Below are 16,313 nucleotides of genomic sequence, written 5' to 3' on the forward strand. Positions count from 1 at the left end.
AAACTTAGCCCTGGAGTTGGCCGTTGTATTGTTTTCATCTTGCTTTTTTAAATCAGTGGCAAGTTCTGGTGATTAAGATCTGCCACAGCCTCAAAAACCAGCCGTGTCCCCAAACCATAGGCGTGTCCCCCAGATGTGACCTACGTACGGAAGGTCGGCTGCCAGCCTTACTGTTCCAGGACTTCCGTTAAGACTGTGCCACTCAAAATTTAGTGGGCTTTTTAATGATCTAGAATGTGGTAAAGTGAATCAGGTAAAGGCTGTCAACATGGGTGACGTGTTCCTTTATCTGTGATTTTTTTGGGGGAAGATTGCAGAAATATCACTCACTTGTTTCTATAAATATTTGATAAGGCCAATTGAATGTGATGAAATATTAAAAATACCATTTATTAAATATTTAAAAGTTCAGTCCTTGGAACCGGCCGAATCTCTTCATTCTGCAGCCAGCTGAAAGGAGCAGTTTATAAATTGCGGATTACAAAATGAGGATCCTGGGACCGTAGCTGTACAATTCTTTTTGCCTCGAACCGTCAGCCATTTTCAGCCGCGGGCCTTTCCGCCAGGGCAGGAGTACACGCGTCGTTCTTGTGACCGTCGCCGGTTTTATGCAGTTTGCTCCGCCTGGCGTTTCCACATTCCCTCTGGACTGAACACGCTCACTCGGCTTAAGTGTCAGCACTTCCATGGACTCACCCGTGGGAATAGTCTGCAGCTTTATTCGCTGCGCTTGTAACTTCATTAATACCGCCTTAATATGAAAGCAGGTGGGAGTCAAATACCGCTGTGAAAGGTCCGTTGTCAATAGTAAGCTGAACTCACACCTTCTGTGTTTTAAAATGAGATCAGTGACAAACAGTGGAGGCTTTGCTCCGCTCCCTTCAAGAGCCGCTGTTTCTCGGTATTAGACCTGGGACTCCAGGCACCCGTCCACCTGTGTCCCGGGACAGGTTAACAGGGCGCCTGGGGAGGACGGGCGTCTCAGCCACAGGGTAAACACTCAGCCTGACGGCAGAGCAAGGTTATTTCGTGTGCTCAGTGGGACCCTCTCAGACCAGAGGCCGCAGCAAACTGGGGCCCGTGCCAGGCACGCCCCCAGGTACTCGCCACTGTCCCAGAGGGCATTTCCGAAGAAGGGCAGGTGCAGCCTACCCGTCTAATTCTCTTCTTTGCCAAATCTCCTGTCCCGGCAGCAGCTTTTGTGAGCGGAGGAGATCCTTTCCGAAGGCCCTTTAAATGTTGGGTCTTCATGATCTGGGTTTGATCTCACGTCACGTCTCCCCGTAACCGAATCCCAGCCTACCTCTCCAGACAGATGCCGCAGTATTTCAGCGTGTTCTGTTGCTCCAGATTCTCTAGCCTCCTGGAATTGGAACACCCACCTGCCAGAAACAAAACACGAGAAGCACCTTCCCAGCGTTAAAACGCCAAGCCATACCTGGTTTTCTGTTCTCGGCACCAAAACCGTCTTCTCTAAGAATTTACAAACCAAACACTGGGTTTATTTGTACTGTACGTGAAATTGTTTATATACGCATCCATTTACCAAATAGTTCCCAAGTAAAGGCGCGGTGCTGGGTGCTGGGGGTTAACAGGGAACAAGGGGTCTCACTCTCCCAGAATCTGTGTTTTTGTTCACATACGTGTTTAGGAGAAGTAACAGCAACACCTCAATGGCATTTTACTGGGTGCCAGGCTCTGTCCTGAGCATTTCACATGTGACTGGTTTGATCACACAGCAGCCTATCAGGTGGGTACCAGTGCTGTACCCACTAGTACAGATGAGGAAACTGAGACCCGTGGGGGAAGCCAGGTAACCTGCCCCAGCGTCCCAGGCTGCACCCCCCACCCTGCCCTCTGTCCAGCAGTGTGGCGATGAGTAACAGTAGAAAAGGAGGAGAGCAAGTGGGGGGCAGAGTGCTGGAGGAGGGAATGTTTAACAGAGACCTGAGGGGATGAGTCCCCTGAGACCCTGCCAGGGGACTCCAGAGGTCAGAGCGGTTATTTATTTATTTATTTATTTATTTATTTATTTATTTCTGACGTTTATTTATTTTTGAGACAGAGGCAGAGCATGAACAGGGGAGGGTCAGAGAGAGAGAGAGACACACACAGAATCCGAAACAGGCTTCAGGCTCTGAGCTGTCAGCACTGAGCCCGACGCGGGGCTTGAACTCACAGACTGTGAGATCATGACTGAAGTCGGACGCTTAACCGAGTGAGCCACCCAGGCGCCCCTGGAGGTCAGAGTGGTTTTAATAACATCACGATGTTACCTCCCTTCCTCCTCCTTCTCTCCCACTTGCACGGTGGGTGCTCTCTAGGGGCTGGGTGACATGTGACAGCGTGGCATACTGGTCGCGGTAGAAGTGAGAACCCAGCCGTCTTCTGTGAAGCCAGATGGTAGAAAGATTTGCAAAACTATAAAATGTTACCACTCTTTTAACTCTGTTTTCAAAAATAGTTGTTTTCATAAAAATGTTATTTATGTTAACATATAATAGGTTTGTTTTTAAAAATGAATCGATAAAATTTTTCTCTTTTTGAAAGCTTATTTTGAGAAAGTGCGAGTGGGGGAGGGGCAGAGAGAGCAAGAACCCCAAGTAGGCCCTGCACTGTCAGCACAGAGCCTGATATGGGGCTCGAACCAACAAGCTCTGGGATCGCGACCTGAGCCGAAGTCGGACGCTTAACTGACTCAGCCACCCAGATGCCCCAGTAATCAAATTTTTCTTGATTTTAATTTCCAGTGCAGTAAATGCCGATAGGGATCGAGAGGATAGATCCCACGTAAACAAAAGCTGCTTAGGGTCCTCAGTAACATTTGGTGTCAGTGGGCTCTGGGAGCAGAGGTGGAGAACCAGCCGCCGGTTTAGAAGCGTCCTTCTGGCTGCTGTGTGCAGAGCAGGTGCAGGAGGGTAAGGGTGAGGCTGGTCACTTGGATTCTGTAAATATCCAGGCGAGCAGCAGAGATGATGAGAAATGGCTCTGTCTACACTGATTTTGTGTGTGTGTGTGTGTGTGTGTGTGTGTGTGTGTTTTCAGTTTATTTTTGAGAGAGAGAGAGTGGCCACACATGAGCATGGGAGGGGCAGGGAGAGGAGAGAGAGAGAGCGAGAGAGAGAGCGCGAGCGAGAATCCCAAGCAGGCTCAGTGCTGTCAGTGTAGAGCCAGATGCGGGACTTGAACTCACGAACTGTTGAGATCCTGACGTGAGCTGAAATCAAGAGCCGGATGCCTGACCGACTGAGCCCCGCAGGCGCCCCTTGGGTGTGTATTTTTGAAGACTGATAGCCACACACGTAAAACCTCCCATCGTAACCATTTCTAAGTGTCTGCCTAGTAGCGTTAAGTATCATTCCTCCTGTTGTGCGGCCAGTTCCCCGAACTGTTTTCAGGTCACAAAACAGACTCTGTACCCATTAAACGGCAACTGCCATGGGTCTGGATTCCTTTGAAAGCGAAGACACGGGGTTTGCGCCTGGTTTGGATACGGTGTGTGTAAACGTCTGGTAAACGCATCCTTAATGAGCGCGATGGGAGGTAGCTTCTTTCTCCTTCTCCGCCTGCTTGTTCAGGATGGGACACGTGACCGCTCCCCGAAAACTCCACGTCAGAGTGAAGGCAGGGGAAGCCCAGGTGCTTCCGATCGCCCCAGTCTCCTGACGTCACGTAATGGCCATCACACGACAGCCAAGAAGTACTATCACATCACGGTTAAACGTCGAGTTTTAGTTTTAGGTCCTTCTGAAGATGGACTTACACGGAGGAAAAGAACTCCGTAGGGGTGGTTCACTGAACACACAGGCACCGCCTACTTGGGAATAAAGTGTCATAGCATTCCTTGTACTTACATGGGCCGAGTTGGGGCGCTCCATGGTGAATCCATTCACTGAGGGTATAATGTGGGCACGCGTGAGGGGGAAGTAAAAAGAAATGCCCAGAACGTGCTGGGGGAAACAGGGATTCAGAGAGGGACCAGGTCCCCCAGGGAGAAGGTCTCACACAGGCCCCCTGGGAGCCCCGCCCCAGGCAGAACAGATGGATGGGAATTCCACTCCGATTTCGTCCGGGGAGCTGACGGCCAGGATGGCAGTTCTTACCCTTAGAACGAAAGTAGCCGCTCTAGTGCCCAACCAAGGAGCAAAGACGTCACTTCTCCGGTGATCTGCCCGGCTTTGTGGATTGTGAGGATGTCCCTGGTGCACAGATGAGGAAATTGAAAGTAAGAGGTCAGTTTGGTGCTCAAGGTCATGCAGCGAATAATAGAGGGGAGCTGGACTCTGAGCCCAAGTCAGCCTGACCTCAAAGTGGCTTACTTGTAGGGGGCGCCTGGGTGGCTTAGTCGGTTAAGCATCCGACTTCAGCTCAGGTCACGATCTCACGGTCCCTGAGTTTGAACCCCACGTTGGGCTCTGTGCTGACAGCTCAGAGCCTGGAACCTGCTTCCAGTTCTGTGTCTCCATCTCTCTATGCCCCTCCCCCACTCACACTCTGTCTCTCTCAAAAATTAAAACATTAAAAAAAAAAGTGACATATTTGTAAACACTGTTTCCAGTCAAGTTTTTCAGAGGTTTTGCATTTAGTTTTATTTATGCTCTGTAATTTTATTTTCATAAATCTTGTCTTTTATGTTTTTGTTTGTAATGTTAATTTTATTTATTTATTTTTTTAATTAAAAAAATTTTTTTTTAATAGTTATTTATTTTTGAGACAGAGAGAGACAGAGAATGAACAGGGGAGGGGCAGAGAGAGAGGGAGACACAGAATCTGCAACAGGCTCTAGGCTCTGAGCCGTCAGCACAGAGCCTGACACGGGGCTCGAACTCACGGACCGTGAGATCATGACCTGAGCCGAAGTCGGACGCTTAACCAACCAAGCCACCCAGGCGCCCCTGTAATGTTAATTTTAAATAAATAATCTTATATTACTATTGCTATAAAGAAATGATAGTATATCTTTCTTTGTAACTTTCCTGTGACAGGCTGATAACAGAAGTAGATTGTGTGTAATAGTTATCAGTCTTTTTTCTTTTTATTTCTAGAGCAATTTATTTTGTTTTTTTAAAGTTTATTTATTTTGACAGAGAGAGAGAGACACACACACACAGAGCATGAGTGGGGGAGGGACAGAGAGAGAGGGCGACACAGAATCCAAAACAGGCTCCAGGCTCAGAGCTGTCAGCACAGAGCCCGACGCGGGGCTCGAACCACGAACCATGAGATCATGACCATAGCTGAAGTCGGACGCCTAACCGACTGAGCCACCCAGGCGCCCTAGAGCAATTTCTTTCTTTCTTTTTTTTAACGTTTATTTATTTTTGAGACAGAGAGAGACAGCATGAACAGGGGAGGGGCAGAGAGAGAGGGAGACACAGAATCTGAAGCAGGCTCTAGGCTCTGAGCTGTCAGCACAGAGCCCGACGCGGGGCTCGAACTCACGGAGGGTGAGATCATGACCTGAGCCGAAGTCGGACGCTCAACCGACCGAGCCACCCAGGCGCCCCTAGAGCAATTTATTTCTTACTTCTGGTTGCTTCAGTTTCTACCTCACTGACTCTGGATTCACAGTTTGACCCCTTCAGCGTCTTGATACGAAACTTTGCAACAACAGATACAAGTGTTGCCTTCCAGGCTAGTGAGAGGTTTAATTATTTTAGTAGTAGATGTATGTCTTTAAAAGCAGTTGAGTTTAAAGTAATAATTCTGACCTGGTCTATTTCCTTTCTTCTTCTTCTCTTTCTAAACCCAGTTAACAAGCACAAGCCGTGGCTCGAGCCCACCTATCACGGCATCGTCACAGAAAACGACAACGCGGTGCTCCTCGACCCTCCGCTGATCGCCCTGGATAAAGACGCACCTCTGCGGTTCGCAGGTACGAACGTGGCTTTTCTCTCCCCGAAAGTCCCGACTGGATGCGAAGCATTTCACACACCCCACTCGGACCGTTTCTGAGCCTCCCTGAAAATGTCTTGATAGCTAAGAGGTGTTTGTGGCTCCTGCGTGCTGCATTTTCTCCTTTTAATTCTAATAGTTGGGGCAGCTGGAAAAAAAGCCTGTACTTCTTGGAAAGCAAAACGTTCATTGCATCCTTGTATAATTCCTGGCTGTGACCGGAAACGGGAACACCTAGGCCAATGCACCTCACACTAGTGTGCGCACAGAGCACCTGAGGATTGTGTTAAAAATGCGGATTCGGGTCCGCCTGAATCTCTGTAACATTGAGTGTCATCTGTACTTCCTAAAAGCCCCGTAATTCCTGGCATCACACACACAAAAATGCGGATTTGGCTACAGTGGGTCTGGGGGGGACCTGAGAATCTGCCTTTCCGACCTGGGGCCGCTAGTGCTTCTGGGTCGTGAGCGGCAAGGACCTAGATAAACTGCGCCCTGGACTGTCCTTGCATTGCTTGGATTTGGGGTACCGGAAGAGGCTAAGCTGAAAAGTTGGAGCCGTGTTCATAGAAGAATCTTTTTGGCTCAGGTTTTACTTTCGGTAAATTTTTAATTTGAGTCGCCTCGTAAGATTGTAACCTGGGTGTTCATAAGAGATCTCTAGGATTGCTTTGGAGGTTGTCTGCTTTGTAGCATTAAATAGCACTTTCCGAGTCAGAATGCTCTTGCTTTTACGCAGTGACCTTAGTAGCTTCCTTAGCTGGTGGAAGAAAGTGTTACTTCACCCTCTCTTTGCCTCAGGATCAAAACTGACGTTGCGATGTTAATTTTTAAAGACTAGTGTTTGCCTGATACTTCTGCAGAACACAGTTTCTCACATGAAAGAGGGTGTTTGTTCTCTTTGCCTACGGACAGATAAGGAAAATTCAATTAACTCGTACACATTCTCTCATACGTTAATTTTTCTGTGGTAAATTGAGGGAAATGAATGTGAGGTCATTTCTGAAGAGCTTTTTTTTTTTTTTTTTTTTTTACCCGGGCTCCACACCCAACATGGGGCTTGAACTCACGACCCTGGGATCAAGAGTCGGATGCTCTACCGACTGAGCCATCCAGGTGCCCTCTGAAGAGCTATTTTTAAAATGAATTTGTTCTTCATTCGGTTCGAGTGCCGTGTCCCATTTTCAGAGACGTAACCTGAGGCCAGTTGGTTTTACTTGTTTATTGGTTTTTCCAGAGAAGCCCAGTGAGACGGACAGGACTCCGAGGAAGCGCTCTGTGCTGTGAGCACACGCAGTGTTTGTCCACGGAGGTGGTTGGTTTTGTTTGCTCCTAGATTTAAGACCATGTTAGCATCGCATATCGCTTTCCCCGGAACTGCCTGGGTTTGGGGGTGTCTGTGTGTAAACACGTATACACAGGCGACCCATGTGTGCTACGAAGTTAGTATGCACGGTGCCTCCTTGGGGGTGTGACGTTTAGTGCTGTGTGAATAACCTTATCGGATGCCCTAGCTTATGCTTTTGAGTGGACTTACCTGTTTCTGACATTTCATAAATGTTGAGAGGATTGCAGCCCGGAGTGCTAGATTCACCCCCTTAGGCCTCGCAGTGAAGTACCAGCCGTTCACCCGTTGTGTCCAGAGCACCCTCCTGCCGTGTTACTGATAACAGGGAACGTTTCTAAAGCCTTTGCAGGGGCGCCCCGGTGGCTCGGTCGGTTAAGTGCCCGACTTTGGCTCAGGTCATGATCTCACGGTTCGTGAGTTCGAGCCCCGCGTCGGGCTCTGTGCTGACAGCTCGGAGCCTGGAGCTGCTTCAGATTCTGTGTCTCCCTCTCTCTCTGCCCCTCCCCAGCTAGTGCTCTGTGTGTGTGTGTGTGTGTGTGTGTGTGTGTGTCTCTCTCAAAAATAAACATAAAAAATAATAATAATAAATAAATAAAGCCTTTGCGATGTTCCAGGCACTGTTTTAAGTGCTCTACAAATTTCTGTTTAATCTGCAACAAGCTTAGGAGGTAAGAATGCTTCCTGCCATCCCTGTTTTGTTTATTGATTTATTCTTAAAGTCAATACGTTTTTATATTTAAGGAATTTTACATGTGATTCCTTCCACTGCCGATCAGCTTAGTTCCTCTGAAGTCAGAATCATAATCTTCAAAATAGCCCTTTTAAAAAGAACTTTTGCTCGCTCCACAGTTGTCACCGTCTGCCCACGGTTTGTCCGGTCGGGCTCCTTTGATCTCCGCTTGAAGATGGGGATCCTTCAAACATCCCCCCACATTTTGGGTCAGAGTAGATGGATCTTGCCTTGTTCTCAGTTTCAGACACCCTCTTAACACGAAGACGTTCAGACCATGTTCACCCCTGGACTCTCACCCCCTAGACTTGTACAGATTTTGGGGATGTTCCAGTACATTTAAGTGCAGACATTGTATTCTCCGGTGAAAAACCTGAGAAAAGAAGGCATCTTTGTTTCATGCCAGCATTAAAATTAGAATACTAATTCAGTGTAGCTGAGATTTCCCTTATGTCCCCTGCCTTCGGTGATTCTGCAGTCCCGGAGCCACCCTTCGCGTTCGTTGGGCACCCCCACCATCACTGTACCTGTTTCGGTACCTTGTTCCTTCTCCCCTGTAGCAACTGCACAGTGAGTTCTGGCTTGCAAGAGAGGACTTGCTTTGTGCTCTTGCACAAGTCGTCGTCAACAAACAGAACAAAAGCAAACGCAGGTGCTGACTGCCATCCTCGTTTTCAGGAGAGGAAGCTGGGACACAGAGCGGTGGCCTTATCTATTTTTGAGACAGAGAGAGACAGAGAGAGACAGAGCATGAACAGGGGAGGAGCAGAGAGAGAGGGAGACACAGAATCGGAAACAGGCTCCAGGCTCCGAGCCATCAGCCCAGAGCCCGACGCGGGGCTCGAACCCACGGACCACGAGATCGTGACCTGGCTGAAGTCGGACGCTTAATCGACTGCGCCACCCAGGCGCCCCGAGTGGTGACCTTATCTGTCAGCGCGTATGAGAGGCAGGATTCTGAGCCCGGCAAGTGGCTCTTTGCTGCAAGGAGGCCCTGGGAGGCACCGCAGGATGCTGCAAGGGAAGCAGCAAGTGAAATAGACCTTGAGGACTAACTTTGAAGGAAAAAGTCCTGTTAATAAAATGCCATTTATTTTTTACTTTCTCATTTGATTTAATGCTGTTGTATCATTTATCAAAACCTAATGTATTATCATGAATGAAATAATACTTATAAAGTTTTATGTTTTTACGGGATTCCCAGCTGTTTTTTATTTATGTGCAAAAGTTACATATTGAGATTTTAAAAAACTATAAAGAGAAGCAAGGTAGAGTCAAGTCATAGTGCTAATTGGATTGCATTTGCCATAGTTAGGTAAATCAGTTCTTTCCTTCTGGAGGTTTTCATGGGGAAGCAGTTATTCTTATATTCTTTTTTAAAAAATATAGTCCACATATTAAAAAGCAGCCCTTTTAAAGTATACAGTTCCCAGGGGTTTAGTATATTCACAGGAGTGTGTGGCCATCAACCACTATTTAAAATAATTTTTTTAATGTTTATTTATTTTTGAGAAAGAGAGAGAGAGACAGAGCTCGAGCAGGGGAGGGGCAGAGAGAGAGGGAGACACAGAATCTGAAGCAGGCTCCAGGCTCCGAGCTGTCAGCACAGAGCCCAACATGGGGCTTGAACCCACGAACCGTGAGATCATGATCTGAGCCGAAGTTGGATGATTAACTAAGTCACCCAGGCACCCCGACCACTATTTAATTCCAGAACATTTTCCTCACCCCGAAAAGAAACCCTTGCACCTAGTGGCAGCTACTCCCCACCTCCCCACCCTCTTGGCAACCACTAATCTAGTTTGTGTCTGTGGATTTGCCTATTCTGGATTTTTTTGTGCCTAGTGTCTTTCACTTAGCTTAGCATGGTAGTCTGAAGCTTCACCCGTGCTTCAGGAATAGCACGCCTCCGGCCTTTGTTCCCTTTTATTGCCAAATAATATTCCATCGTAAGGACAGACCACATTTCCCACTTACACGTTCATCAGCCGATGCACATTAGGACGGTTCCCACTTTCTGGACATCACGAATCTTGCTGCTCTGAGCATTAGTGCGCCAGTTTTTGCGTGGACGTAGGTCTTCCTTGCGCTTGGGTGTGCACCTGGGCGTGGAGTCTCTACTCCCACTAAAGCGTGGCCCTTGTCCCTCTGCCCCAGGGTGAGCAGCCGTGCCTCCTCGGTTGCCCTGGTACCTGTCCAGCCGCAGCACGCGACACTGCCCCCATGAGGCCGGAGCGGACAGATGCATCAGGAACAGACCCGGCTGGCCCGGACTTGAGTCCTGCCTTTGCCACTCCTGGCTGGATGGCCTTGGGCAAATTACTCACCGTCTCTGTGTCTCAGTTTGATCGTTTGTAAAACAAGGATAGCAATGTCACGTACCTCATGGGATGCTGGGATTATTAGCTTATTTATTGATGAATGTGAAAAGCTTGAAATAATGCCTGGTACATAGTAAGTGCTCCATACGTACAGTGTTTGCTGCTATTGTTATTAGTAATAGGATCTTAAAAAAATACATTTGTGTTTAACATTCTGTGAGAGATATGTTTGCGTTTTTCTGTGATAGTCTTCATAGTGTTCTATTTTCTCACTAACTTTCTTAGGTAGTCTTTTGGGTAAGGCAGAGGCCAGATCTGGAGGCTTATTTCGATCTTAGATTGATTTTGGTAATGACATTGAATTTGATTTACCCCCATGAGGGTGCTGGGGGGGGGGGGGTGGCGGTGGCATCCAACACTTGCTGAGCTCTTAACAGTGTGGCGGAGCCTGTTTTAAGGGGTCTACGTGGGTTACTTCTTCGGATTCTTCTCAACAGTCCCCTACAGGAGGCACTCTGGCTACTCCCGGCTTCCCTGATGAGGCAGGGGAGGACGGAGCATGTCCGTCAGCGGCATGGCAGCGTTGTTCTTCATTTAATCCCCACCCCCCGGGCCAGCATGGGGGGTGGGGTGGTTGTGCCCCACAGAATCCGTAGGAGGCACGAACGGCTTTGCCCACGGTGGCACAGCTCGTAAGCGACAGGGCTGCCTTCCAGCCAGACGGTCTGACTCCAGTGTGGATTCACACATTCGCCGTGTGCACTTCCCTGACGTTACCTTGGAAACTCTGGAGACGTCCCGGTTCACAGTCGTGTCCCATCACGGGATGTGAGTGTGAGTAACAAAACCACCAGGGGTAACTCGTCAAAGCCCCCAAATAAATACATGTGTAACATCGGAAGCTTAGTCTCTAGAGTGCGTTGTAAACTGTCACCAATCAGGCATTCGTGTTGAACGATGACAGCGTCTGTCTAGCCAGATTGTTTTCATGGGGGAAATCAAGAGGCTAAAGTCTCGGTACTTGGCAGCTATTTTAGGAAATTAAGATGACTCAGGTCCTTACTCACCCCTTTTCCTTAATCTGCTAATATCCTGAGTAGATGTGGGTATGAAAATGTATTGTGTAGTTGATACATTTGTTGTATATATACACACAAATATACATACATTGTATATTTGATATATTTGAGTTAAGAGCCCATACCGTGTAGGCCCTGGTGCTGCTGTTTTGACCGTCCTCTCGCCTCACTGCCTGTATGACAAGCCCAGGCTTCCCTCTCTGCCCCTGCCCCTTGTTTTCAGGCTCTTCCCTGTACAAGCCGGTTCCATGTCAGCATTTTTCCTGCCTTCCCAGACGGAGTTCGGGTAACCTATAAGATGAAACAATTATGATACGAAGAGAATCCGAAAGAAGTTTCAGGGCAAGAATGGGAACTTTATCTTTGTTGATATTTAATTAGAACCAACACAGATCTGTGATTCTTTTCTCTGTATTCTGTGCAGTTCGTGTGACTCACGTGTCCTGATGAGGCCTGTGGGGTTGACTGCGGCACATGACCACCCACTTTAGCTTTTTTAACATGTGCAACTAGGCAGACGTTTTTGCTGCAGTCAGTTGGATGTATTCAGTTCAGCCAAATGAAATCACCATTTTTGTATATTGAAAATAGCAAATATTTGAAAAAATGGAGTGCCAGAAATCTCATGTGGTTCAGCCCAAAATTAGGCAGTACTCCATGGAGTTAGCGGTTTTTCTTTAGTGTCTTATTTATTTTTGAAAGAGTGCAAGTGGGGGAGGAGCAGAGAGAGGGGGGCAGAGGGTGCGAAGCAGGCTCTGTGCTGACAGCAGCTAGCTTGACATGGGGCTTGAACTCACGAACCGTGAGATCGTGACCTGAGCCGAAGTCGGACGCTCAACCGACTGAGCCACCCGGGCCGCCCCCGTTGAGTTAATGGTTTTAAGCATCTGGACATTAGGACAGAAACTCCATGTTAAGTTACCGACTAGAGTGAATTCATTCTGGATGCCTCCAGGAGAGGTTTGGAATAGTAATCAGTAGATGTTAGGTAGCCGTGCCAGATCTCCTAGAGAATATAAAAAAGCATAAAAGTGCGTTCTTGTTCCCAAAGCGGCCGGTAATCTAGGAGTTAAGGAGTTAAGTCAACGCTGAGATACCCAGTGAGAGAGGCAGCACCCAGTCTGCACTGGCGTCCTAAAAAGGCAACAGGAGGTTGGTTAAAGAGGGTACAGAAGTAAGCGGCGTCAGGGTGGGTAGAGCTTATGAACACGGGGCAGGTAGGGGGAAAATAGGAGCAAGGCTGGGAACCAGAGGGGCTTCCAAAGGGAGGGATGAATAGTCAGTGGGCGGGGTGAGCGCCCGGCACAGGAGCGGAGGATTGAAGTCCGCTTGGGGCCACGAGATCTCTGCTGCCAGGCTGAGTAGACGGGATGTGCTGTGCATGTGGATTTACACCATGTCCGGATCGCCCAGGCCGTGCGTCCAGTGCGGGTGTCCTGGTGGCTGAGTCTGTGCCTCCAGGAGAGCCTGAGAAATCTGTAACCAGACAGCGAGGTTCGGAAGCCATGGACAGGCCCGTCTCTCAAGTGTAGACTACGGCCTGCCTGCGTTGGAACCATCAGATGGCACTCGTTAAAAATGCAGATTATTGGGCTCCACCCCAGAGCTGCTACTGAGTCAGAGTTTCTGGGGCTGGAGCTTGACAAACCACATTTTTAACAAGCTCCTCAGGCTGTTCTTGGCACGCTGACGTTTGAGAGCCTTACTGTAGCCAGTGAGGAGCCGCCAGGGCGGTGTCCTCGGGTTGTGCAGGGTGACCCTTGGGGGTGTGGTGGTTGTTGCTCAGCGGCACGTTTAAGGCGTCTTGGAAAACTGCTCTGATCTGAGCAACATGTGAGCTTGTGCCAGAAAGTAGCCTGGACCAGTAAGCAAAGAAGTCAGAAGTCACTGAAAATCAGGGTCAGCCTGGGAGCTGGGCTGCAGCTGGGAGCATGGGCACCAGGGCCGCATAGAGAGAAGTGGGTTAGGGACAAGAGTGGGATTAGCAGAGACATCGTGGTGGACGCTTGCTGCTCAGCACATGTCCATTTTCAGCTTCTTAACGGCCCCTGACCTCTTTCCCACCGAGTCCAGGTTGGTGGATCCACAGTCCATGACCCCGACTTTGCCAGCCAAGCGCATACAAGCCCAGGCTGGGCCGACCAGATGCTTCTCTCTTGGACGAGAACACTGAGCAGAGGGTCCAAGACACTAACGCCGTTTGCTGTCGTATCCCAGCCACCCAGGCTATTTTGCTCTGGGAGTCCTGTCTCTGTCCCCGCCTCGGCTTCTGGCTGTTTCCAAGTCCTTTTCCCTGGTGTGCAGTCAATTCCACGAGCTGCTGCTGATGGCTTTTCACCGGAGTCCCCTTTCTCTTGGAACCCTAACTGTCCGAGCCGGCACTAGTGACTTACATAAGGAGTGTATGTGAGGGCAGGGTTCCCTGGGATCTGGGAGACTGTAGGATAGGCTAGAGACACCCTTCCAGTGTCATGCGTAGCGCGGGGCCATACTCCAGTTTGGAAGAAGATGTGGAGAGAAGGCAGGGCCAGCCTGAAACCGAGGTTTCTCAAAGGGAAAGGGAGGGCTACCACTGTGAGCCAGGAACCCTGGACGTGACTTTGGACATTGAGAAGTCAAATGTATACTTTCTTGGGTTTATCTGTCATTCTGTTTTTATGGTTTGCTTTAAAAAAAAAAAAAAGTGCTTCAGTAAACTTCTTTTGACTATTTCGCATGCTCTTGGGGAATGACAGGGAAGAGAGGTCTGTGTATTCAGAGGCCAGCACACCTGAAGACGTCATCGGGAATGCTGGTGGGGCCCTGCGTACAAGAAGAGAGCAGGGTTTCTGCGGGCTTACCTGGCAGAGCAGTGGTAGTAGGTGGTCTGAATTGGGTGGGAAGGGGCAGGGCAGGAAGAAGAGAGTGGGAGACGTGACTTTGAGAGGTCCTTCCTCGCAAAGGCTGAGGGAAGGCTGAGTCCAGGGGAGAAGCCCTGGGAACACAGAGGGGCAGAGTCACCGGGGTGTGATGCCATGGGACACGTGTAATACACGTAGGTAGCTGTCATGTGTATGTAACTAATAGGGCTGTAGGTACAAGGACGGAGGAAAGAGGGAAGAATGGGTTATGACAACTTGAAACATCAGCTCCTAAAAGAATGGGGACAGAAAGTAACAACCTGGTCCCTGGCTGGGGAGAGGAAGATCTTAAACTGAGTGTAGTTGGATACTATGAAAATACCTCAGGAATTGTTAATTTTGTTGGCTGAGCCACATTGCTGTAGTTCTGTTAACGAAAGTCTGTCTAGTGAACATTGTATGCATTGAAGTCTGGCCTTAAAATATTCCAGCAAAGGGCGCCTGGGTGGCTCAGTCAGTTAAGCATCTGACTTCAGCTCAGGTCATGATCTCACGGTTCACGGGTTCAAACCCCGTGTCGGGCTCTGTGCTGACAGCTCGGAGCCTGGAGCCTGCTTCGGATGCTGTGTCTCCCCCTCTCTCTCTGCCCCTCCCCGGCTCGTGCTGTGTCTCGAAAATAAATAAACATTAAAAAAATGTCTTTAAATACTCAAGCAAAGAAACAAGCAGGGAGTTGGTGAGAATACGTGGGGCAGACCTCTGGGCCTTAGTTCCTTAACTGGTACCATCAGCCAAAACCCAGGGAGTTACCCCAGCCCCCTCTCTCTGTCCAGCTGGTTTCCAGGCCCTGCCGGTCCTGAAAATCCCCCACGTTTCCTCCTGAGACTGCCTGCGTTTGGCCCTTACCACATGTCGTCTGAAAGACTGCAGTATTTTCCTTTGTTTACTTGCCCCTCACCTTGCTGCCCTCGGGCCTGTCTCCCTCATTGAAACCGAGGTTGTGGGTGGAAGAAAGAGGTGGGCCCGCCAAGTGGGTATACCGCCAGGTCTGCAGGTGACAGCGTGGCAGGCTCACAACGTGCAGCGTCACAGGGTATAGAAAGCCCATGTCCGCCCGAGTGTGAGGCCCATGCTGCCCTCTGGCCAGATGGTTTTTCAAGTCATTCTAGGCAGAAGGGCCCAGCCTGCCAGCAATTTAATAAGCACCCGTGGACTTGAGGCGCCACGTACTTTTGGTATAGCCCGTTGTTCAGGTAGCTTCGTTAATACTCCAGACGGGCATGGATTTGTAGAAAGGACAAGTGCACACTTTTGTTGTGCTCATTATAAATAGATCCAGTCTTGCAGAGAGCAGCCCAGACACACGTGAGTTTCGAAACAATTCTTTTACTGGATATTCCTACCTTTGAGGTGCGATTCTGTAACAAATTGTAATACCGATGCATGTTCACAGCCGAAGCTCGGATTCCCACTCCCCCCATCCGGCCCTTCTCTTCCATGTTGGCCGAAGGCAATTTATTAATCCTTGGGTTTCTCGCTCATAATCCCACAGTATTGTCCGTACTTTCAAAACACACCCTGCATCTGACTGTTTCTCACCACCCTGCACACCCCTGGTTCTGGCTTCAGCTTCTCGTGCCTGTGTTACTCCAGTAACCATTTTTGCCATATAGATACACATATCTTTTTCTTAAAGATTTTATTTTTAACTAATCTCTACACCCAACATGGGGCTTGAACTTGCAATGCCGAGATCAAAAGCCCATGCTCTGCTAACCGAGCCAGCCAGCACAGCCCCTTTGCCTGCTTACATTTGATTTATTTTCACCATGGCAGCCAGTTGGGTTCTTTAAAATATAAACCGTATTGATTTTTTTCTCTGCATAAAACTTTCCAGTCATTCCTTCTCACTTGGAGGACAAACTTCACTTCTTGTAGCAGCCGCTATGGCTTCACATTACTCATCTTCGTCTGGCTTCACCTTCTCTCCCCTTCGCTCAGCCACTGCAGTAGTGCCTAAGCCAGGCCAGGCCCAGGGCTGCCTCAGGGCCTTTGCGCTTGCTGTCCCTTTGTTTGAAATTCTTCCCTAGATAAGCATGT

General features: G+C 48.9%; 1 protein-coding gene across 4 annotated transcripts in view; it reads left to right on the forward strand.

Annotated features, from left to right (window-relative positions):
* The window catches only part of CLSTN1 (calsyntenin 1), a 91,275-nt gene that overhangs the window by 41,579 nt on the left and 33,383 nt on the right, over positions 1–16,313 (forward strand). For all 4 annotated transcript variants that reach the window (XM_058719179.1, XM_058719182.1, XM_058719180.1 and 1 more), the window contains exon 2: positions 5,753–5,875. In XM_058719179.1, the coding sequence (XP_058575162.1) occupies positions 5,753–5,875 (123 nt within the window). The remainder of the gene's footprint in view (positions 1–5,752; positions 5,876–16,313) is intronic.

The sequence above is a fragment of the Neofelis nebulosa genome, chromosome 2 (genome assembly GCF_028018385.1).
Source record: "Neofelis nebulosa isolate mNeoNeb1 chromosome 2, mNeoNeb1.pri, whole genome shotgun sequence".
Classification (NCBI taxonomy): domain Eukaryota; kingdom Metazoa; phylum Chordata; class Mammalia; order Carnivora; family Felidae; genus Neofelis; species Neofelis nebulosa.